General features: G+C 55.2%; 7 protein-coding genes across 7 annotated transcripts; 6 read left to right on the top strand and 1 right to left on the bottom strand.

The window, feature by feature from the left end:
• Nucleotides 1-645: 645 nt before the first annotated feature.
• ISF_05979 (serine/threonine-protein kinase 24) lies at nt 646-2,820 on the top strand (the record flags this gene model as incomplete). The annotated part of the gene is made up of 4 exons (XM_018849584.1): nt 646-727; nt 810-840; nt 894-1,210; nt 1,262-2,820. 4 exons carry the CDS (start codon nt 646-648, stop codon nt 2,818-2,820), a joined length of 1,989 nt encoding a protein of 662 aa, XP_018703081.1.
• Nucleotides 2,821-4,338: 1,518 nt separating this feature from the next.
• On the top strand, nt 4,339-5,794 carry ISF_05978 (isocitrate dehydrogenase; the record flags this gene model as incomplete). The annotated part of the gene is made up of 2 exons (XM_018849583.1): nt 4,339-4,371; nt 4,691-5,794. The coding sequence occupies 2 exons, from the start codon at nt 4,339-4,341 to the stop codon at nt 5,792-5,794; spliced, it is 1,137 nt and encodes a 378-aa protein (XP_018703080.1).
• Nucleotides 5,795-6,806: 1,012 nt separating this feature from the next.
• ISF_05977 (DUF636 domain protein) lies at nt 6,807-7,476 on the top strand (the record flags this gene model as incomplete). The annotated part of the gene is made up of 4 exons (XM_018849582.1): nt 6,807-6,858; nt 6,920-6,966; nt 7,027-7,090; nt 7,223-7,476. 4 exons carry the CDS (start codon nt 6,807-6,809, stop codon nt 7,474-7,476), a joined length of 417 nt encoding a protein of 138 aa, XP_018703079.1.
• Nucleotides 7,477-7,766: 290 nt separating this feature from the next.
• ISF_05976 (L-amino-acid oxidase) lies at nt 7,767-9,554 on the bottom strand (the record flags this gene model as incomplete). The annotated part of the gene is made up of 3 exons (XM_018849581.1): nt 7,767-7,849; nt 7,900-7,993; nt 8,058-9,554. 3 exons carry the CDS (start codon nt 9,552-9,554, stop codon nt 7,767-7,769), a joined length of 1,674 nt encoding a protein of 557 aa, XP_018703078.1.
• Nucleotides 9,555-11,015: 1,461 nt separating this feature from the next.
• On the top strand, nt 11,016-12,339 carry ISF_05975 (Cellular retinaldehyde-binding protein; the record flags this gene model as incomplete). Its single annotated transcript, XM_018849580.1, has 4 exons — nt 11,016-11,194; nt 11,264-11,405; nt 11,488-12,159; nt 12,331-12,339. 4 exons carry the CDS (start codon nt 11,016-11,018, stop codon nt 12,337-12,339), a joined length of 1,002 nt encoding a protein of 333 aa, XP_018703077.1.
• A 660-nt stretch (nt 12,340-12,999) lies between these two features.
• On the top strand, nt 13,000-13,935 carry ISF_05974 (hypothetical protein; the record flags this gene model as incomplete). The annotated part of the gene is made up of 1 exon (XM_018849579.1): nt 13,000-13,935. One exon carries the CDS (start codon nt 13,000-13,002, stop codon nt 13,933-13,935), a length of 936 nt encoding a protein of 311 aa, XP_018703076.1.
• Nucleotides 13,936-14,672: 737 nt separating this feature from the next.
• ISF_05973 (lysyl-tRNA synthetase) lies at nt 14,673-16,822 on the top strand (the record flags this gene model as incomplete). Its single annotated transcript, XM_018849578.1, has 8 exons — nt 14,673-14,918; nt 14,977-15,042; nt 15,097-15,252; nt 15,306-15,524; nt 15,575-15,938; nt 15,989-16,350; nt 16,405-16,529; nt 16,585-16,822. 8 exons carry the CDS (start codon nt 14,673-14,675, stop codon nt 16,820-16,822), a joined length of 1,776 nt encoding a protein of 591 aa, XP_018703075.1.
• Nucleotides 16,823-16,864: the final 42 nt, after the last annotated feature.

Below are 16,864 nucleotides of genomic sequence, written 5' to 3'. Positions count from 1 at the left end.
GGTACCTGACCAACTCCGTGTTAGCTACCAGGTGTCAGGCTCCGCCTATGCTTAGCTGTGTGGCGGTGCTCAGCTCGCTGGAATCGGGATACATCAGTGGTCTCAATATGGCGCTGGCGCAGCGGCCGCTGGTTCCTGAATCACCCCGCTATGGGCAGCTGGAGATTGAGCCTGGCCGTTGAACGGATGCTGGAGGTAAACAGTACCACCAAAACCCCCACTTTCTTTCTTGCCTCGCCAACAGCTCTGTTCTGCCATACCTTTGGATTTTCGGTCTTCTAGTCCCTCTCATTCGTTTTTGATCGTGCCTTTCGAATTCTACACCAGGGCTTCTTGTCATTGGCCGCCCCCCGTCTCTCCCTTAACCAATTCTCTTGGTGCCCGTGAGCGTTGGTGCTAACTTCGTGCCTGTATTTGTGGAGTGCCCTTTTTTTGTCTTGTTTTCATACAGTCCCGTCATCCGCCCTGCATGCCGCCCGGCCTTGCATACTGCGTCCTGCGCCTCTGAAGCCTTGTTTCTCGAAACCCGTCACCGCTCCAACATTGCTCACGATTTCGTTTTCTCAGCGCCGCGTGGCATTGCAGAGCGTGGAACGAGCCGGGATAGCATCCCACTAGCACCGGGAGCGTGCTCGCGTCACCACAATGACGGATCGCCAGGATTCCGACGTTGCCAACGAGGCCCTCCTCGACCCCCAGCTGCTCTACTCCAAGGAATACTGCATTGGTGAGCAAGAGTTGCCCAACGACGGCCGAGTAGTGCCTACTCGCAAATGCAATGCGTATCAGTGCTAATAGGTAGCGACTAGGCGGAGGCAGCTTTGGCAAGGTGTATAAAGGGTACGTACGAATCACACTTCCACCGCTCGTTCACAGCGCTAACACGTCCTCAGCGTTGACAAGCGCACAGGCGAGGCCGTCGCCATCAAGGTAATCGACATTGAAAACGCGGAAGACGAGGTCGAAGATATAATTCAAGAAATTGCCATTCTCTCCGAGCTTCAGTCTCCATACGTCACCAAATACTATGGCTCGTACTCGAAAGGCGCCGAGCTCTGGATCGTCATGGAGTTCTGTGCTGGTGGTAGCTGTGCCGACCTGATGAAGCCCGGCCTCATCAGTGAAGACTACATTGCCATCATCACTCGTGAGCTGCTCCTGGGCTTAGAGTACTTGCACGCTGACAAGAAACTGCACCGAGATATAAAGGGTGCGTCTGCAACCATTATGCTACTCCGTCCTACTACTAACACAACTCTAGCTGCCAACGTTTTGCTGAGCGCCGCAGGCCAGGTCAAGCTGGCTGACTTTGGTGTCTCAGGCCAGCTATCAGCAACCATGACCAAGAAGAATACTTTTGTCGGTACCCCGTTCTGGATGGCACCGGAGGTTATCAAGCAGTCTGGATACGATCACAAGGCCGACATTTGGTCCCTGGGCATCACCGCCCTCGAACTGGCCAACGGCGAGCCGCCCTACGCCGACATTCATCCTATGAAAGTTCTTTTTCTTATTCCCAAGAACCCGGCGCCACGTCTTGAAGGAAACTTCACAAAGGCATTCAAGGAATTCGTTGAACTTTGTCTTCAGCGCGACCCAAAGGACCGGCCTAGCGCGAAAGACCTGCTTCGACATCCATTTATTAGAAGGGCAAAGAAAACGACATATCTTACCGAGTTGATTGAGCGTCATAGCCGCTGGTCGGCGACGCACAAAGGCGATGATGACGATCATTGGGACGCTGCATCGGCAGGCGTGCCTACCAGACGCGAGAGAGTAGACGAAGATATGTGGGATTTCGGCACCGTCCGACTCGTCGGCGACCGCGGGGGTCTAGTCATGCGGCCGGGCCTCAACGATCTTAACGACAAGGGCACAAATGCAAGGGCGGCGAGGTCTCTTGAAAATTCAGGCGATTATGGCGAGACAAGGCGTGAAGCGAGCCCGACTAAAGCGCGCGACTTTGCCTTGGATGCTAGCGAGACTGTCAAGGCTCCTTCAAGACAGTCTAGCCCTCAGCGCAAGCCGGTGCCATCATCAGCGCAGTCACCTACCAAAGTTCCGTTGCCGGCAAGCCCGATGAAAGCAGCACAGCATCTCCTACCAGAGACACCAACCAAGGCAAAACCTTTACCACCCCTGGCGCAAAGCCAGTCTCCCGACTATGACCGGGAGCTGCAGGCCCAGCTGCAGCAGGAATTGAGTGTCCTGAGCTTGCAATTCCCTAGCCCTAACTCACCATCGTCCGCAAGAAAGCTACCTGTTGCAGAGAAGCCGCTACCGCCAGTACAACAACGGCCAGAATCGAGACCTACGTCTCTCATTGGACCAATTCATCTGCAGGAGATCCCCCCCTTCCGAGGCAGCCCGTCTTCTCAATCACAATCGCAGCTTGCATCTTCGACGCCGGTAGCAGCGCATGTCAGAACACCTATCAAGTCACAGTCCCCGGCACCCGACTTCGCCACACCATCCTCGTTTCCGTCTCCAGCACCTGCTAATCCCAACGGAGAGCTGGACGCGCTCAACGATGTCATATTTCCGGCACTGGAAGAAGCTCTCAAGAGGCGCGAGGTGCGGCTGCAGCAGATTGTTGCCCTGGAGCGTCTCGAGTCAGTGAGGCAACAACGAGCGGAAATAGCGCATGATAAGCTGCGAAAGCTGGTCTACAAGTTGGCGCATGTGTGCAAGGAAATTGACCACATTGACAAGGCAGAGCCGGTCGGGATGGGCCGAGATGTAGGAAACTTTTTAGAGGGGTTGCTGGAGGAGATTTTGGTGCGTGTCGAGCCTCTGGATGAGGAGGAGTTGGCACAATAGGGCAGTGCCTGGTAAACCCGCATCAGAACAACGCGGCAAGAAATGAACGTTTAATGAAGAGTACGAATGAACTGTTATAGAGGCGGCAGGGAACTTTTCTTCTTTGGTCTCCGCCTCGGGTTATTCATCAGACATATATATGTATTGCACGCACTTGTGCAAGGATAGCTTGTTAGGAGAAGCGGCGCATGGAGGTATACTTGATCGTTTTGCGGGGAGGGTCGGACATAGCTCGAGAAGTGAGCTGATGATAAGATAAATAGAAGACACTCTGCAGCACAAGTTGCTATGTCGCTACCGTGCTAGAGGGTAGTGAGTGATTTTGGGCTCGGTCGTGAGTTCTTAGGTAGTGAATAGGTATATTGTTGTTTCCTGCAAAGTGGTCGATTGGATTCGCAGGCAGTGCGTTGCTATGCGTTAAGAATCAGTAGGCGCGGGTGTCCAGCTTCTCGGCAGATCTGTCCTCCAAACCGCGACAGGCTACGGAGTTGACGGCTCACCACTTCGCTCTCCCGCCTCGAACTCGTTTCTGGAACTTTCTTCGAATCAAATGTCAAGCAACAGAGTCTTCGTGATGGATTTTGATGTAGTGTCAGGAGACTGAGTTAAGCATCGAAGCACTGAAAATGATATTGGCATTGGTGAAACCCATTCGCGGTTGTGACAAGAATCATCGATCAGTCGTCATGTGGCAGTGGGTTTTCTCGCAAATCGTGCCAGGACTAATTGACCAGTTCAGGAGTGTATTTCTTGAAAATTCGCGCCTCACTTGAGGTGTCTCCGATGATTCACATCGCGTCTTGGTGAGGGGTTGTTGAGGCTGTAGCCCTTGGTTTGAAAGTTTTCCTTTCCATTTTTATATGGCACTGCAAATGTCATTGTCCACACATCGCAATGTACGGGTGTAGACGGGCAACCTGGCAAAGGTCATGGACATGGGTAATGATTTATCATGGAAATGTTGATAGATACGTCACAATGCTGGTTGGTGGCTACGCCTGATTAGGAACAGGTGTCTTGCCGGGCGGGTCTTGGCCGGGCTGGCCTCGGAAACACGTTCGCATTCCGGCCGCTGGTCCGAAGGAAGAGAAAAATTCAGTGGTAGCTGCGCCACAAGCGCCCCGGCCAAGCCGACGCTGGCCCCTGCCTGGCTGTGGCTTGCGCGCCATTGCACGGTGACCCCCCCTGTTCTTGGGCGTGGCTCGGCACTATTCTGGGGCTTGATTTAACGTTACTGCAGGCTTTGGAGACGCCGCCAGAGCGCCAGATGGGGGGGAAAATACTGGTAGCGACGGCCTAGAATGCCGCCAAGGGAACTCCAAAAACAACCTGTTTTTTTCCTTCTCTCCCTCTTAACGTTTTTCTCCCGCAAAACACCTCGTCGTCTCTTCAAACAACTCTTTTCCTTCTAAACCTCACCGCTCCGAATTCCTCGTCTTTGCTAGCCAAAGGGGGGTTTACACAGTCACAGTCTTTTCCTCCTCCGGTCTTGAATACACACGACAAGCACTATCCACGATGCTGTCGCGAAGCTCCCTCCGCACGGCTCAGGTACGTCACCACGGATTTTATTCATTCTCAATCACGCACCACGCTATGAGCTGCATGATGGGAGCTGGAATGCGCACAATCTATGTTAATTGCACGGAATTGAGCCGCTTTGGTTGCGGATTTCCCTTCGTTGTCTGGCGTTGCCCAGCCTCGCGGCTCGCTGCGGCAAACTGGCCTCACGATATACCGCTCTCGTTGGTTAAACACGCAGAATCAGCAACACCAGCAGTACCAGCTGCAAGCTCCCTGCAATCACTCACACCAACCTCGACTTCACTATGATTCTGTATCTCAATCGTCCAACTGCTAACGTCCACAGGCCCTTCGTGCCGCCGCTCCCCAGCCCCGGCTCTCCCGAACCATGGCCACGGTCCAGTCCGACATCTTCAAGCCCGCCAAGTACGGTGGCAAGTACACAGTCACCCTGATCCCCGGTGACGGCATCGGCGCCGAGGTCGCCGAGTCGGTCAAGACGCTCTTCAAGGCCGACAACGTGCCCATCGAATGGGAGCAGGTCGAGGTCTCGGGCATCGAGGAGGGCGGCGGCCGCACCGAGGCGGCTTTCCGCAATTCGGTTGAGTCGCTCAAGCGCAACAAGCTCGGCCTCAAGGGTATCCTCCACACTCCCGTGTCCCGCTCCGGCCACCAGTCCTTCAACGTGGCCATGCGCCAGGAGCTCGACATCTACGCCTCAATCTCCCTCATCAAGAACATCCCCGGCTACGAGACGCGCCACAAGAATGTCGACCTGTGCATCATCCGCGAGAACACCGAGGGCGAGTACTCGGGCCTCGAGCACCAGTCGGTGCCCGGTGTCGTCGAGTCGCTCAAGATCATCACGCGCGCCAAGTCTGAGCGTATCGCCCGCTTCGCCTTCTCCTTTGCCCTCGCCAACGGCCGCTCCAAGGTGACCTGCATCCACAAGGCCAACATCATGAAGCTCGCCGACGGTCTGTTCCGCAGCACCTTCCACAACGTCGCCAAGGAGTACCCGACGCTCGAGGTCAACGACATGATTGTCGACAACGCCTCGATGCAGGCCGTCTCGCGCCCGCAGCAGTTTGACGTCATGGTCATGCCCAACCTGTACGGCGGTATCCTGTCCAACATTGGCGCTGCGCTTGTCGGCGGTCCCGGTATCGTGCCCGGCTGCAACATGGGCCGCGAGGTGGCCGTCTTCGAGCCTGGCTGCCGTCACGTCGGCCTCGACATCAAGGGCAAGGATCAGGCCAACCCCACGGCGTTGATCCTGTCGGGCAGCATGCTCCTGCGCCACCTTGGCCTCGACGACCACGCCAACCGCATCTCCAAGGCCATCTACGCCGTCATTGCCGAGGGCAAGGTGCGCACCCTCGACATGGGCGGCAACTCCACGACGCACGAGTTCACCCGTGCCATCCTTGACAAGATGGAGTCTGTCTAAACGCGGCGACGGGAGGAGCGACGAGAAGAAGAGTTGAGACAACCGCACTTGTTGCATAATACCTATCACGGAAAGAGAAAAAAAGACGAACCATTTTCCTTTGTTTGAATACAAGACCTAGAATGGCGGACACGCGATGCTAGATACCACGGCGAAAGACCAGGCGGCGCCATGGCATATAACGGGAGAAACCTGCGTTAAATGGACGAAGAGGAGGGAGCAAAGAGGAGGACGAGGAGGAGAGCCTGTTTTACATGTACATGACTGCATTTGTGGAATTACCGGACAGCGATAGCAGCTGAATGTATAGATTTGTTCAACCAAGGGCTTACTAAGTGACGACGAAATCTTACGACAGCTGTTTCAAGACTTGTAGTAATCAGAGCTGGTCTGGAGCTCCTCGGACGATTCGGACGATTCGGATGATTCGGACGTGTCCTAGTGCCGCTATGGGAGTCATCACATTGCCGATAGTACGGTCCGTTCCATTGCCTGAGTCTTGAACAAAGGCCGAATTCCAAATTCGATCCACCTTGTGGATTTTCCCTTCTACATCCCTACCAGAAACCAGAAAACCCAACCCACGGACCTATTCGGACGAGCTGCGGGTAGACGGAGAACGCATCCGCGTTTTGCCGTCGCCTGTCTCTCGCCCGTTCAGTAGCTTGCCCGCATCAGCGCCAACCTCCCTGACCCCGCTTCTTTACCCGTTCTCGTCAAATGTTGGTGTGCTGTCAAACCCCGCAGGACACTAGAGCTGGGGGCTACTCTTTGGTAATCAATGAAGTCACGCAGAAATTCCAAATATTCCTAGAGCGGCCAGCTCTGTGAGGGGGCGAGGATGCAAGAAGTGGAGGGAGGGGCAAGCTTCCCAGTCTTTATATAGTCTTCGCGAGCCCCCGAACTGCACCTTGATGGCCTCTCATCTGCCACGCAATCTCCACGCATCGGACCAATTGGGAAAGACGACTCTGCTACTATTTTTAACTATTTTTTGAGAGAATCAGATACCATGGCCATCAAGGGTAGCTGCATGTGCGGCCAGACGGCCTACGAGTTCACGGGTGAGTCGGCTTCGGGCCATCGGGCGGGGGTAGCAAGGCGGGATGTTAATGACGATTGCAGGGCCTGTTGAGGCGACTGCTCTGTGCCACTGCACCGATTGCCAAAAGGTACGACTTGTTATAAAATATTTATTGGATTTATTGAATGCTTACTGATTCATTTGTCAGTGGTCGGGCAGCGCCTACACCTCCAACGTTGTCACTCCGCGCGACGGCTTTAGCGTCACCAAGGGTATGTTTGCAGGACATTCTGTGCTTTTTCTTTGGCCTCGGAAGATTTCTTATGAAAAAGGAATCCGGAGAAACAAGATTTGAAAAAAAGAGAAAAAAACCAGGACAACGAAAAAAGGCTGACACATCCCAGGAACCCCCAAGACATACGACATCAAAGGCGACTCGGGCAAGGTCAACAAGCACTTCTTCTGCGGCACCTGCGGCTCCTCTCTCTACACCGAGCTCGAGATTATGCCCACGGCCGTCTGCGTCAAGGCCGGCTCGCTCGACGACGGCAAGGCCGCGCTCGACGGCACGGTCGGCGTCGAGTTTTACACCAAGGACCGCGTCGGCTACCTGCAGGGCCTCGACGGTGCCAAGCAGGTCGATGCGTTTGGCAACTAGCCTGGCAATTGTCGCTGCCATAGGGTGAAAATGTGTAAAAGCTGTTCTTCTGAAGAAATTGACCATGATGATTTACATGTATGTCCTGCAATAAGTAATCGAGTATATCAATACAACAGAGACTGGCAATCGGAACGAGAGCTCGCAGAGACTATTCTTAGTCACAGTGTCTGCCTGGAGGAACTCATCACTGCTGCTTCTGAAGCTCGAGCAAGGAATATTTTTCCACTTTTGACGGAGAAATTTCAATCTCGTCTTCGTTCGTCTTTTACATCTTGCTTCTGTCCATGTCAGTTTCTCGCGGCCACGTTCCCGGCCCCTCGCACCAGCCATTTGTCCACCGCCGCCTTCGCTTCATCAACTAAGCCGAGTTCTAGCCAGCTATTAGCACTGCCATAGTATCCGAGTTCTCAGCAGACTTACCAAGAAGCAGTTGTACGGCGCCACGGATGGCCGAGTCCAGGGAGCTGGCGATCCAGCCGTGTGTATACGACGTGTGCTCGCCGACAAAGATCAACTGGAAGCATCAATTAGCAGGCAACGCAAGGAAGAAACGATTAAAGTGCCCTCCGACGACTCACGTTCTTGTGCACTTTGAAATACTCGGGAATGTACAGCTCGTGCTGCCCGACCGACGGCGCGGCCCACGCGCCCGCGGCCAGCGGATCCAGGCTCCAGCACTTCCTCGCAAACTTGCCCGTGTACAGCGCGCGCGTGTGCTCGCCGTGGATCTCCGCCATCGCGTCGACCAAGTACTGCGCGTGCTCCTCGTCCGACATGGTGACCAGGCGCGTCAGGTCGTGGTCGAACGATGAGCGGATGTACGAGGCCAGAAGGCTCGCCTTCCCCGTACCGTTGAGGTCGTACGACGGGTAGCAGACGAGTGAGGCGCCGGGGATGTCCGATTCGGTGCTGCAGCCGCCGAGGATCGGGTTCTCGAGGCGCTCCCAGAAGCGCTCCGAGTACTCGAGGGCCACCTTGCACGAGGCGTCGTAGACGAGATTGCTGATGGCGTTCTTCATGGTGGCGCCGATGGCGGGCAGCCGCCACTGGCGGACGACGGTGAAGGGCGGGGAGATGACGGCGTAGTCGAACGTGTCGTTCTGGAACTCGCGGTCCGTGAAGTCGTGCTTCGACTGGAGCGTGACCTGGTCGTCGGCGTAGCTGATGCGCTCAACCTTGACGCCCATGCGAGTGTTGTTTTTGACTAGAGGGCCAAAGGATAGCGGTAGGCGGCTGAACCCTCCGTCGACGGTCCGGAAGGTGCTGGCGCCCCCGTACAGCAGATCGGTGACGTGCTCCCAGTAGCTGGCCTGGGAGACCAGCATCTTGTCCAGAACATCCGTGGTGTTGAGGCTGCCCTTGAGATACTGCGAGATGTAGGAGAACACCGACCACCGATCTCCGGGTTGGCCGGCGAAGCCATCGTCGGTCCATTTCCGGTGCGCCCGGTACAGGTTCCCGGCCATGTCGCTCAAGAACTTGTCGTCGGGCAAGTTTTGCCGCACCTTCTCCTGCGCCGCTTTGGCGTCGTCGTCCAGGGCGAGCTGCACAGTCAGCGAAGCGTTTTCCGAGATTTGCTTGATCGTCGGGGGCAGGCCGCTGGCTGTGCGGATGCCGTTAAAGTACTGCAGCCCGTTCTCGTTGGAGTTGATCCACGGGATCAGGTCGACCTGCAGCTCGGGGTCGGCCTTGTTGCGCTTGTTCATCTCCTCGATGAGGAAGAAGACGAGCTGCGTGTCGGAGATGTTGTGGCTCTTTCCGTTCTTGTCCAGGTAGTCAACGGGAAGACGCATCGCGCCCATCTCCTGGTACGAATAGTCCCAGGGCCCTCCGGTGAGGTAGCTCGTGTGCAGGCGGCCGCCCAACCGCTGGTCGGCTTCGAGGATGGTGATGTTCTGGAAGCCTGCTTCGCGTAGGACGAGATAGGTCATCAATCCCGATATGCCGGCGCCCACGATGCCAATGTTCTTGTTCTTGGCGGCTTCAACCTGGGCCGCGCTGAGATGCGTCTGCGAGAGCGCCTCGACACCGGCATACCAGACACCCAGAGGATCGAAGCCATTAGCCGCGGTCATGGCAATAGACTCTACTTAGTGTTAGACATACAGATGACACGATGAGAATATTTGGAAACGGTATATGTCATACCCGATGTGTCTTGGTCAGTGGTTCCATCCCTCTTGGTCGCGGGAATTGCACCGCCAACACATAATGTGGCGAGGGAACTCAGCCAAATAATCCGAGGAGACAACATTCTGGTCAATGAATAAAGTTTCTGTTGCCAGATTAATAGTTCCCCAGGCCCTCTGGACTATTGGACGAGATGTCAAGCTAGGATGCTTGACCTCCCTCTAGCTGGCAATAGATCGACGAGCTGTTCTTTATATATTACGTCTTTTCCCATTCGAAACTTGTATTGAACCCTTGTAGCCCTTTCAAGTTCCCTATACTTTCCTTTGCGGAAAACTTATTATTTTCAGCGGTTCCAAGTATACCCACTCGGACTGGCTGTAATAGCGACGAGATTGTGTTTGACTCGGAGTCTTGCATTGGCTGCGGTCATAGCGTAGCATACAAGTGTTCGCGACAAGTAGTCTTCTCCCCACCCTGCGCAATGCATTTATAATGTTCTTTTGCTCCTGCAGGGTGCAAGTTTCTTTTCAACTTCACCTGCCAAGTCCAGCCAAAGTCTATAAGTCTTGTAAATTAACTCGCATTCGAGGTGGAGCGACGGCAGTGGAATCGGACAATTCTCACCGTAAGAGGGTTGGTTCTCCGTGTAAATGTGGACAAACCCAACAGATCCTTAGAACATGAGGTATTATTTATTTGATGCCGTGCGCCATATTATCGGTGGAGTGCTGACTAGAGTAGCCCTATCCCGTCATTGTATCGCATTAAGAAGCCGGGCTAGATCGGGCTCCAAATGGGCTCACAAATGCAATGACATGATGCCTTGTCGGCGGTTGACAATGCTGACTCGCAAAGCGGCCAAAATTGGGCGCGGAGTAGAAGCCGAACAGGGACGGGAGTAAGATGGTGGCTGGCCCTTGGCCGATAGTCTTTGGTCGATTAAGTTGTTGACAAGGAGCTAGCCAGTTGTCGATTTGAAATAAAGTGCTTGGAGCTTGGCTCACAGAATGGCAAATTCGAATACTCTATACAAGACAACTCTGATTCTTAACTAGCAGGGAACCAATAGTTTACCAGTAATTGCAGCAAACAGCACATGTCTGACTGGTAGATCCTCGACCTGTTCAGGTTTAAGCTTGAACTAAGCCGCGGTTATTGGATTTCCGACTACGCTATTAACTACAATGCCAATTTCTTCATGGACCTCAGCCTCCCCCGCACTACTATCAAGCAGTGGAAAGAGTCATTCAACAACTCAAATAGATCCTATAGACCCTTACTTGCTACCAATAGCACCTGCTGGAACCATCACCGTAAGCAAGTCTAGTTGCCGCATCTGGCCCGCGCTTTTCAGATTACCGAGCTGAGCTAACAATGGAGCACCTACTCCGTACAGAGAGCCAATGGCCTCAGCCAGCAGTCAAGCGGTCAATGCCGACCCAGCATCCCAATATCCCGCCGGCCACTATGGGTCCCTGAACACGCAGCAGCAGGAAGCTCTTGAAAGTTTCAAGAGCCTGCTGACCAAGCGGGGATACCCTGGCTTCGAATCGTCTGCACCCTTGCAGGACATTAAGCTACTGTGAGTAACATATCAAAAGAGTAAGGTTGGTTTGCGAAGGCCATTCCTGACAAAATGCGCGCCTACAAGTCGGTTCCTTCGTGCGCGTCGGTGGGACGTTGAAGCCGCTTATGCCCAGTTCCATGACACAGAAACCTGGCGCCAAGCCAACGAAATAGACACCCTGTACGAGACTATTGACGCTGACGCCTACAAGAAACTGCGTTCTCTCGTGCGTCTTTCCCCAACTCCCATCGATCAGTTCCAGATCGCTCCCTTGCTCGCCAACGTCATCATGCTAACCTCTGTCATAGTATCCGCAATGGACAGGCCGACGGGATCGCGTTGGCGCACCGGTCTACGTCTGGCGGCCTCAGGCTCTCAACGGCCAGGCGGTCGCCGAGAGTGAACTGGTCGCCGCCAAGCCTGGCTTTTCCCGGTCCCGGACGGACGGCGGCAAGACGTCCGCAAGCCTCCTCTGCTTCGCGGCGCTGTACGAGAACCTGCTGCGCTTCACGCAGCCGCTCGCGACGCAGCTGCCGGACCGCGCGCACGCGGCCGTCCCCGTGACGCTCAGCACGTACATCATGGACGTCTCCGGCATCGGCGTGATGCAGTTCTGGAGTCTCAAGGGCCACATCCACACGCTGGCGTACCTCGCCTCCGCGCACTACCCGGAGACGCTGGGCGCCATCTTCATCGTGGGCGCGCCGCCGTTCTTCAGCACCGTGTTCGGCTGGATCAAGGGCTGGCTGGACCCGGTCACCGTGTCCAAGATTCGCATCGTCAGCCGCGACGAGGTCCTCCCTGCGTTGGAGGAGGTGGCCGATGGGGGCAGCATCCCCAAGATGTACGGCGGCGATCTCGACTGGACGTTCGGCGATGCTCCGGTGATTGATCCTTACTTGAAAGACGTAATCAGCTGGGACGGCGAACAATCATCCTTTCCATTGGCGCCGCTCGTGTGGGAACCTGTGGAAGGCAAAGTAGGTAGAGTGGCCTGTCTCCGGGTCGGCAGTCAAGACGGCAAAGCACTGCGAGAGAGCGTCTGCACAATTCCTCAGACTTGGCCTCCGGTTGGAAGGGTTGAGACATAGCGTTGAATCCGTTATTCCAAATTCCACAATCTATAATTTGTTTACTTGAATTTACGATAGGGCTACTAGGCTCACATTTTCTTCCCATATTAGCAACATATAAAAGTAAAAATGCAAGTACTTCTCAGCAGTTGACGAGAATTTGTCATAGTATTTCTAGCCGCAAGAAACTTGAATCGGATACCAACAGGCATCGCATTACGGAAGGAAATAAGCAAAGTCTCCTTGCACATTGATTTGAGAATCAGGCCATTTTTTTCGTGAAATTCCGGCATTACAGCCCTTGCGTCTTGGTACGGAGGCCCGGCCGCCACTTAACGCCGCTTAAGGCCGTGGACAGCGGCGAAGAGCCCGTCAATGAGTGAACCCGCCTGAAAGTCCGAAATCACGTTCAAGGGCCGATAGTTTTACCAGATTTCAGCGTTAAAACGTTCATTTTTATCGCATGATTACCGGCAGCGTGACGGACCGAACGTCGACGTTGTAGACTCCGAAAATGGCGAAGGTTTTCGGGAGTGGGGCCGAAGCTTCGGAGGCGATGAACCAGAACTGGCGGAAGACTGGACGTGGCACTACGTCACCCGAATATAAAAAAGGCAAGACGTCCGGACTCCTATCTGTGGTCATCCTTAATCATCTTAAATTTATCACAGAAACAGATAATCAGGAAAAGTTCAACCACCCCGTTACCTCTACTCTACTCAAGTACGACTTACACACGCCGCAAACATGGCCAACATTGAGACTGTCAGCATCCCCAACATTGCTTGGGAGACGGCTGCAGATATCCATTACCCGCAAAACTTCGACGAGGCCAAGAAGTACCCTCTCGTTCTGTCGGCGCACCCCATCGGGTCCTGCAAGGAGCAGACCTCTGGCAACGTCTACGGAAAGGCGTTGGCCGATGCCGGCTTCGTCGTCATCGCCTTTGACGCCTCCTTCCAGGGCGCCTCCGGCGGCCACCCCCGCTTCATCGAGAACCCCGAGTTCCGAGTAGCCGACTTCCGCGCCGTCGTAGACTACGCGCAGGCGCTGCCGTACGTCGACGCCACGCGCATCGGCGTGCTGGGCATCTGCGGCGGCGGCGGCTACGCGCTCAACGCCGGCATGACCGACCACCGGCTGCGATGCACCGTCGCCATCACGCCCGTCAACTTTGGACGGCTGATGCGCGAGGACTTTGCGCAGTTCGACCCGGTCGGCACGCTCGAGGCGATTGCGAAGCAGCGCACCGCCGAGGCGCAGGGCGCGGAGCGCCACGTATTGCAGTATCTGCCGCCGACGGTCGCGGCCGCCAACGCGATGACGACGGATCCGGACCTGGTCGAGGCCACGGACTACTACAAGGAGCGAGCCCGGGCGCCGAACGGATGCGCGAGCGGGCTGCTCTCGTACAACAGCTCCGCGCTGGCGTGGGATGCGTTCAACCACGCCGAGGTGCTCATGACGAAGCCGATTATGGTCGTGGTGGGTGACATTCCGGGGAGCTTTGGAGCGTATCGCGACGCGCTGGAGGTGAATGGACGCGCGGCGTCCAAGGAGAAGGAGCTGGTGGTGCTGCCGGGCGTGTCGCATTACAGTCTGTATGACAAGCCCGAGTCAGTGAAGCCGGCATTGGACAAGGTGGTGCCATTCCTGAAGAAGCACCTTGGCGAGGTCGCTTGAATGGTCTGGGGCTACTGGGCTTGGATGTTTGTTTTCGTCGTATGCATGACCTTTTTACAAGTAAGCAATGAAGAATACTCAAACGTTCGCATATTTGTATCCAGTAAAATCCATGCATATCGTTAGTTGTGCTGAGAGCGGGCTGCATCAGCTCCTTGGATAGTAGAAATTTCAAGGAAAAAAAAGGAGGGGGGGGGGGATCTCAGTTCATCGTCGACCGCGAAGAGTTCAATTTTGAATTCAAGCATCAAGGCCGGGTTGGAACGAGACAAAGGTTCGTTAACTGATCACCGTGGTAACAGTCATCAAACCTGCGATACCGGCCTGCAAGGGTATCGCGGGGTGCGCGGGGTAGGCGACCGAGGGCTGACAGAATAGCTGAGAGATGAGCAACAGACAGGCAATGTCACAGTCAGAATCTCGGCTGAAGCAGCCTGTAAAGATGAATAGTCTTCATCAGCCAGAGTATGTATTTTCCAAACCGGCAGACTCTGTAGCGTTGGAAGGAGGCCCCACCTATCAGAGGAGGGGTGAGTCGGGCAGTCTTTTGTTGGTGGGGTTCCTCTACACCAAAGAACTCAGGGTGGGATAATTTTTGCTGTTATTTTCTGTGACTCAGTTCTACCCCTCGTGCTACAAGACTTTAAAGACGAGCGACGAAGCCGAGCGACTGCGATCATTTTCCCACACGCAATTGAGACTATAGACACACCAACATTGATCCCCATCCACCCATCATGGCCGATAACCAGCCTCCCACCGAGGCGCCCGTTGACGCCGCGGCCGCTGCCGTCGCCAAGCTGCACCTCGACGAGGTCACCGGCGAGATGATCTCCAAGACGGAGCTCAAGAAGCGCCAGAAGGCTCGTGAGCGCGAGGCCGCTAAGAAGGAAAAGGCCGAAAAGTCGGGCGCCCCTGCCCCTGCGGGCAAGAAGACTGCGGGCAGCTCAGAAGCGGCCGAGAAGGATCTGACGCCCAACCAGGTAGGCGGCGAGCTTGCTACTCTCTAAGGTCTGCCAACTGAATTCTGACACCGAAAAGTACTTTGAAATCCGCTCACGAACCGTCAACGAGCTCCACGAGCAGGGCAAGGCCTATCCCTACAAGGTTTGCCTGCCTCCTCCGCAAACGATAATGTGCACGTACTAACCGTCACCAAAGTTCGAAGTCACCTACGACATCCGCAACTTCGAAAAGGAGTTTTCCCACCTCAAGAACGGTGAAGTCGACAAGACCAAGCCCCTCAACCTCGCCGGCAGAGTATACGTCCGCCGCGCTGCTGGCAGCAAGCTCTTCTTCTATGACCTGCGCTCCAACGTACGTCGCAGCAGCACGCGACAAGAAATAACATAGCCACTAACTCTGCGCAGGGCACCAGACTCCAAGTCCTCGCGCAGGCTGACCACCTTGGCGAAGGCGTCCCCAGCTTCGAGGATCAGCATGTCAACATCCGTCGCGGTGACGTTGTCGGCATCACCGGTTACCCGACCCGCACCAACCCCAAGACCAAGCAGGGACAGGGCGACTTTTCCGGCGAGCTATCTATTGCTGCCAGCGAGCTCGTTCTCCTGTCACCGTGCCTGCATCAGGTACACCATCCCATTCCCAGCCGGTCTTCAAACAAAGCTAACCTCCTCAGATCCCTGATGACCACTACGGCTTCAAGAACGCCGAGCAGCGCTTCCGCCAGCGATACCTCGACCTCATGATGAACGACAAGGCCCGCGACGTCCTCATCACGCGCGCCAAGGTCGACACTTACATCCGTCGCTGGTTCGACGACCGCGACTTCGTCTCGGTGCAGACCCCCATGCTCAACACCATTGCCGGTGGTGCCACGGCCAAGCCCTTCATCACCCACCACAACGACCTCAACATGGACATGTTCCTGCGCATTGCCCCCGAGTTGTACCTCAAGATGCTTGTCGTTGGTGGCATCGACCGTGTGTACGAGATGGGCCGTCAGTTCCGCAACGAGAGCATGGATCTGACTCACAATCCTGGTTTGTCTGCCGCCCCGTGTCAACGCCGGTTAATGTACTAATTGGAGTAGAATTCACCACTCTCGAGTTTTATATGGCCTATGCCGATGTCTACGACCTCATGAAGATGACCGAGGAGCTAGTCTCCGGCCTCGTCAAGCACGTCCACGGCAGCTACGTCACAAAGTACCACACCTCCAAGGGCGAGGAGCTCGAGATCAACTGGGAGGGTCCCTGGCGCAGGATTGACATGATCCCCGCCCTCGAGGAGATCACTGGCGAAAAGTTCCCCACCGGCGACGTCCTCCACACGGCAGAGACGGGCGACTTTCTCAAGAAGATCCTGGCCAAGACTGGTGTTGAGTGCAACCCGCCTCTGACCAATGCGCGCATGCTCGACGCCCTCGTTGGCGAGTACCTCGAGTCCCAATGCGTAAGCAAATTCTCATAACCTATATTCTTCAACTGATACTGACGACCCCCACAGATTAGCCCGACCTTCATCTTTGGCCACCCCAAGATGATGTCTCCTCTGGCCAAGAGCCACCGCTCCATCCCCGGTCTCTGCGAGCGCTTCGAGTGCTTCGTCGGCACCAAGGAAATTTGCAACGCGTAAGCTTTGTGTTCTATACTTCCATCTAAAACCATGCTAATGCCGACCATCTAGTTACACCGAGTTGAACGTTGCTACTGAGCAGCGTCTCCGCTTCGAGGAGCAGGCGAACCAGAAGGCCCAGGGTGACGATGAGGCCCAAGCTATTGACGAGACATTCTGCAAGGCTCTCGAGTACGGTCTGCCTCCCACCGGCGGCTGGGGCATGGGCATTGACCGCATGATGATGTTCTTGACCGACAACCACAGCATCAGAGAGGTGCTTGCCTTCCCCACGATGAAGCCCGAGTAGATGCAATAGCGGAGCAGGAGTATATGCAGGAATAGATGCAAT

This window comes from Cordyceps fumosorosea (genome assembly GCF_001636725.1).
Source record: "Cordyceps fumosorosea ARSEF 2679 chromosome Unknown scaffold_15, whole genome shotgun sequence".
In the NCBI taxonomy this organism is placed as follows: domain Eukaryota; kingdom Fungi; phylum Ascomycota; class Sordariomycetes; order Hypocreales; family Cordycipitaceae; genus Cordyceps; species Cordyceps fumosorosea.
This window is presented reverse-complemented; position numbering and strand designations above follow the sequence as displayed.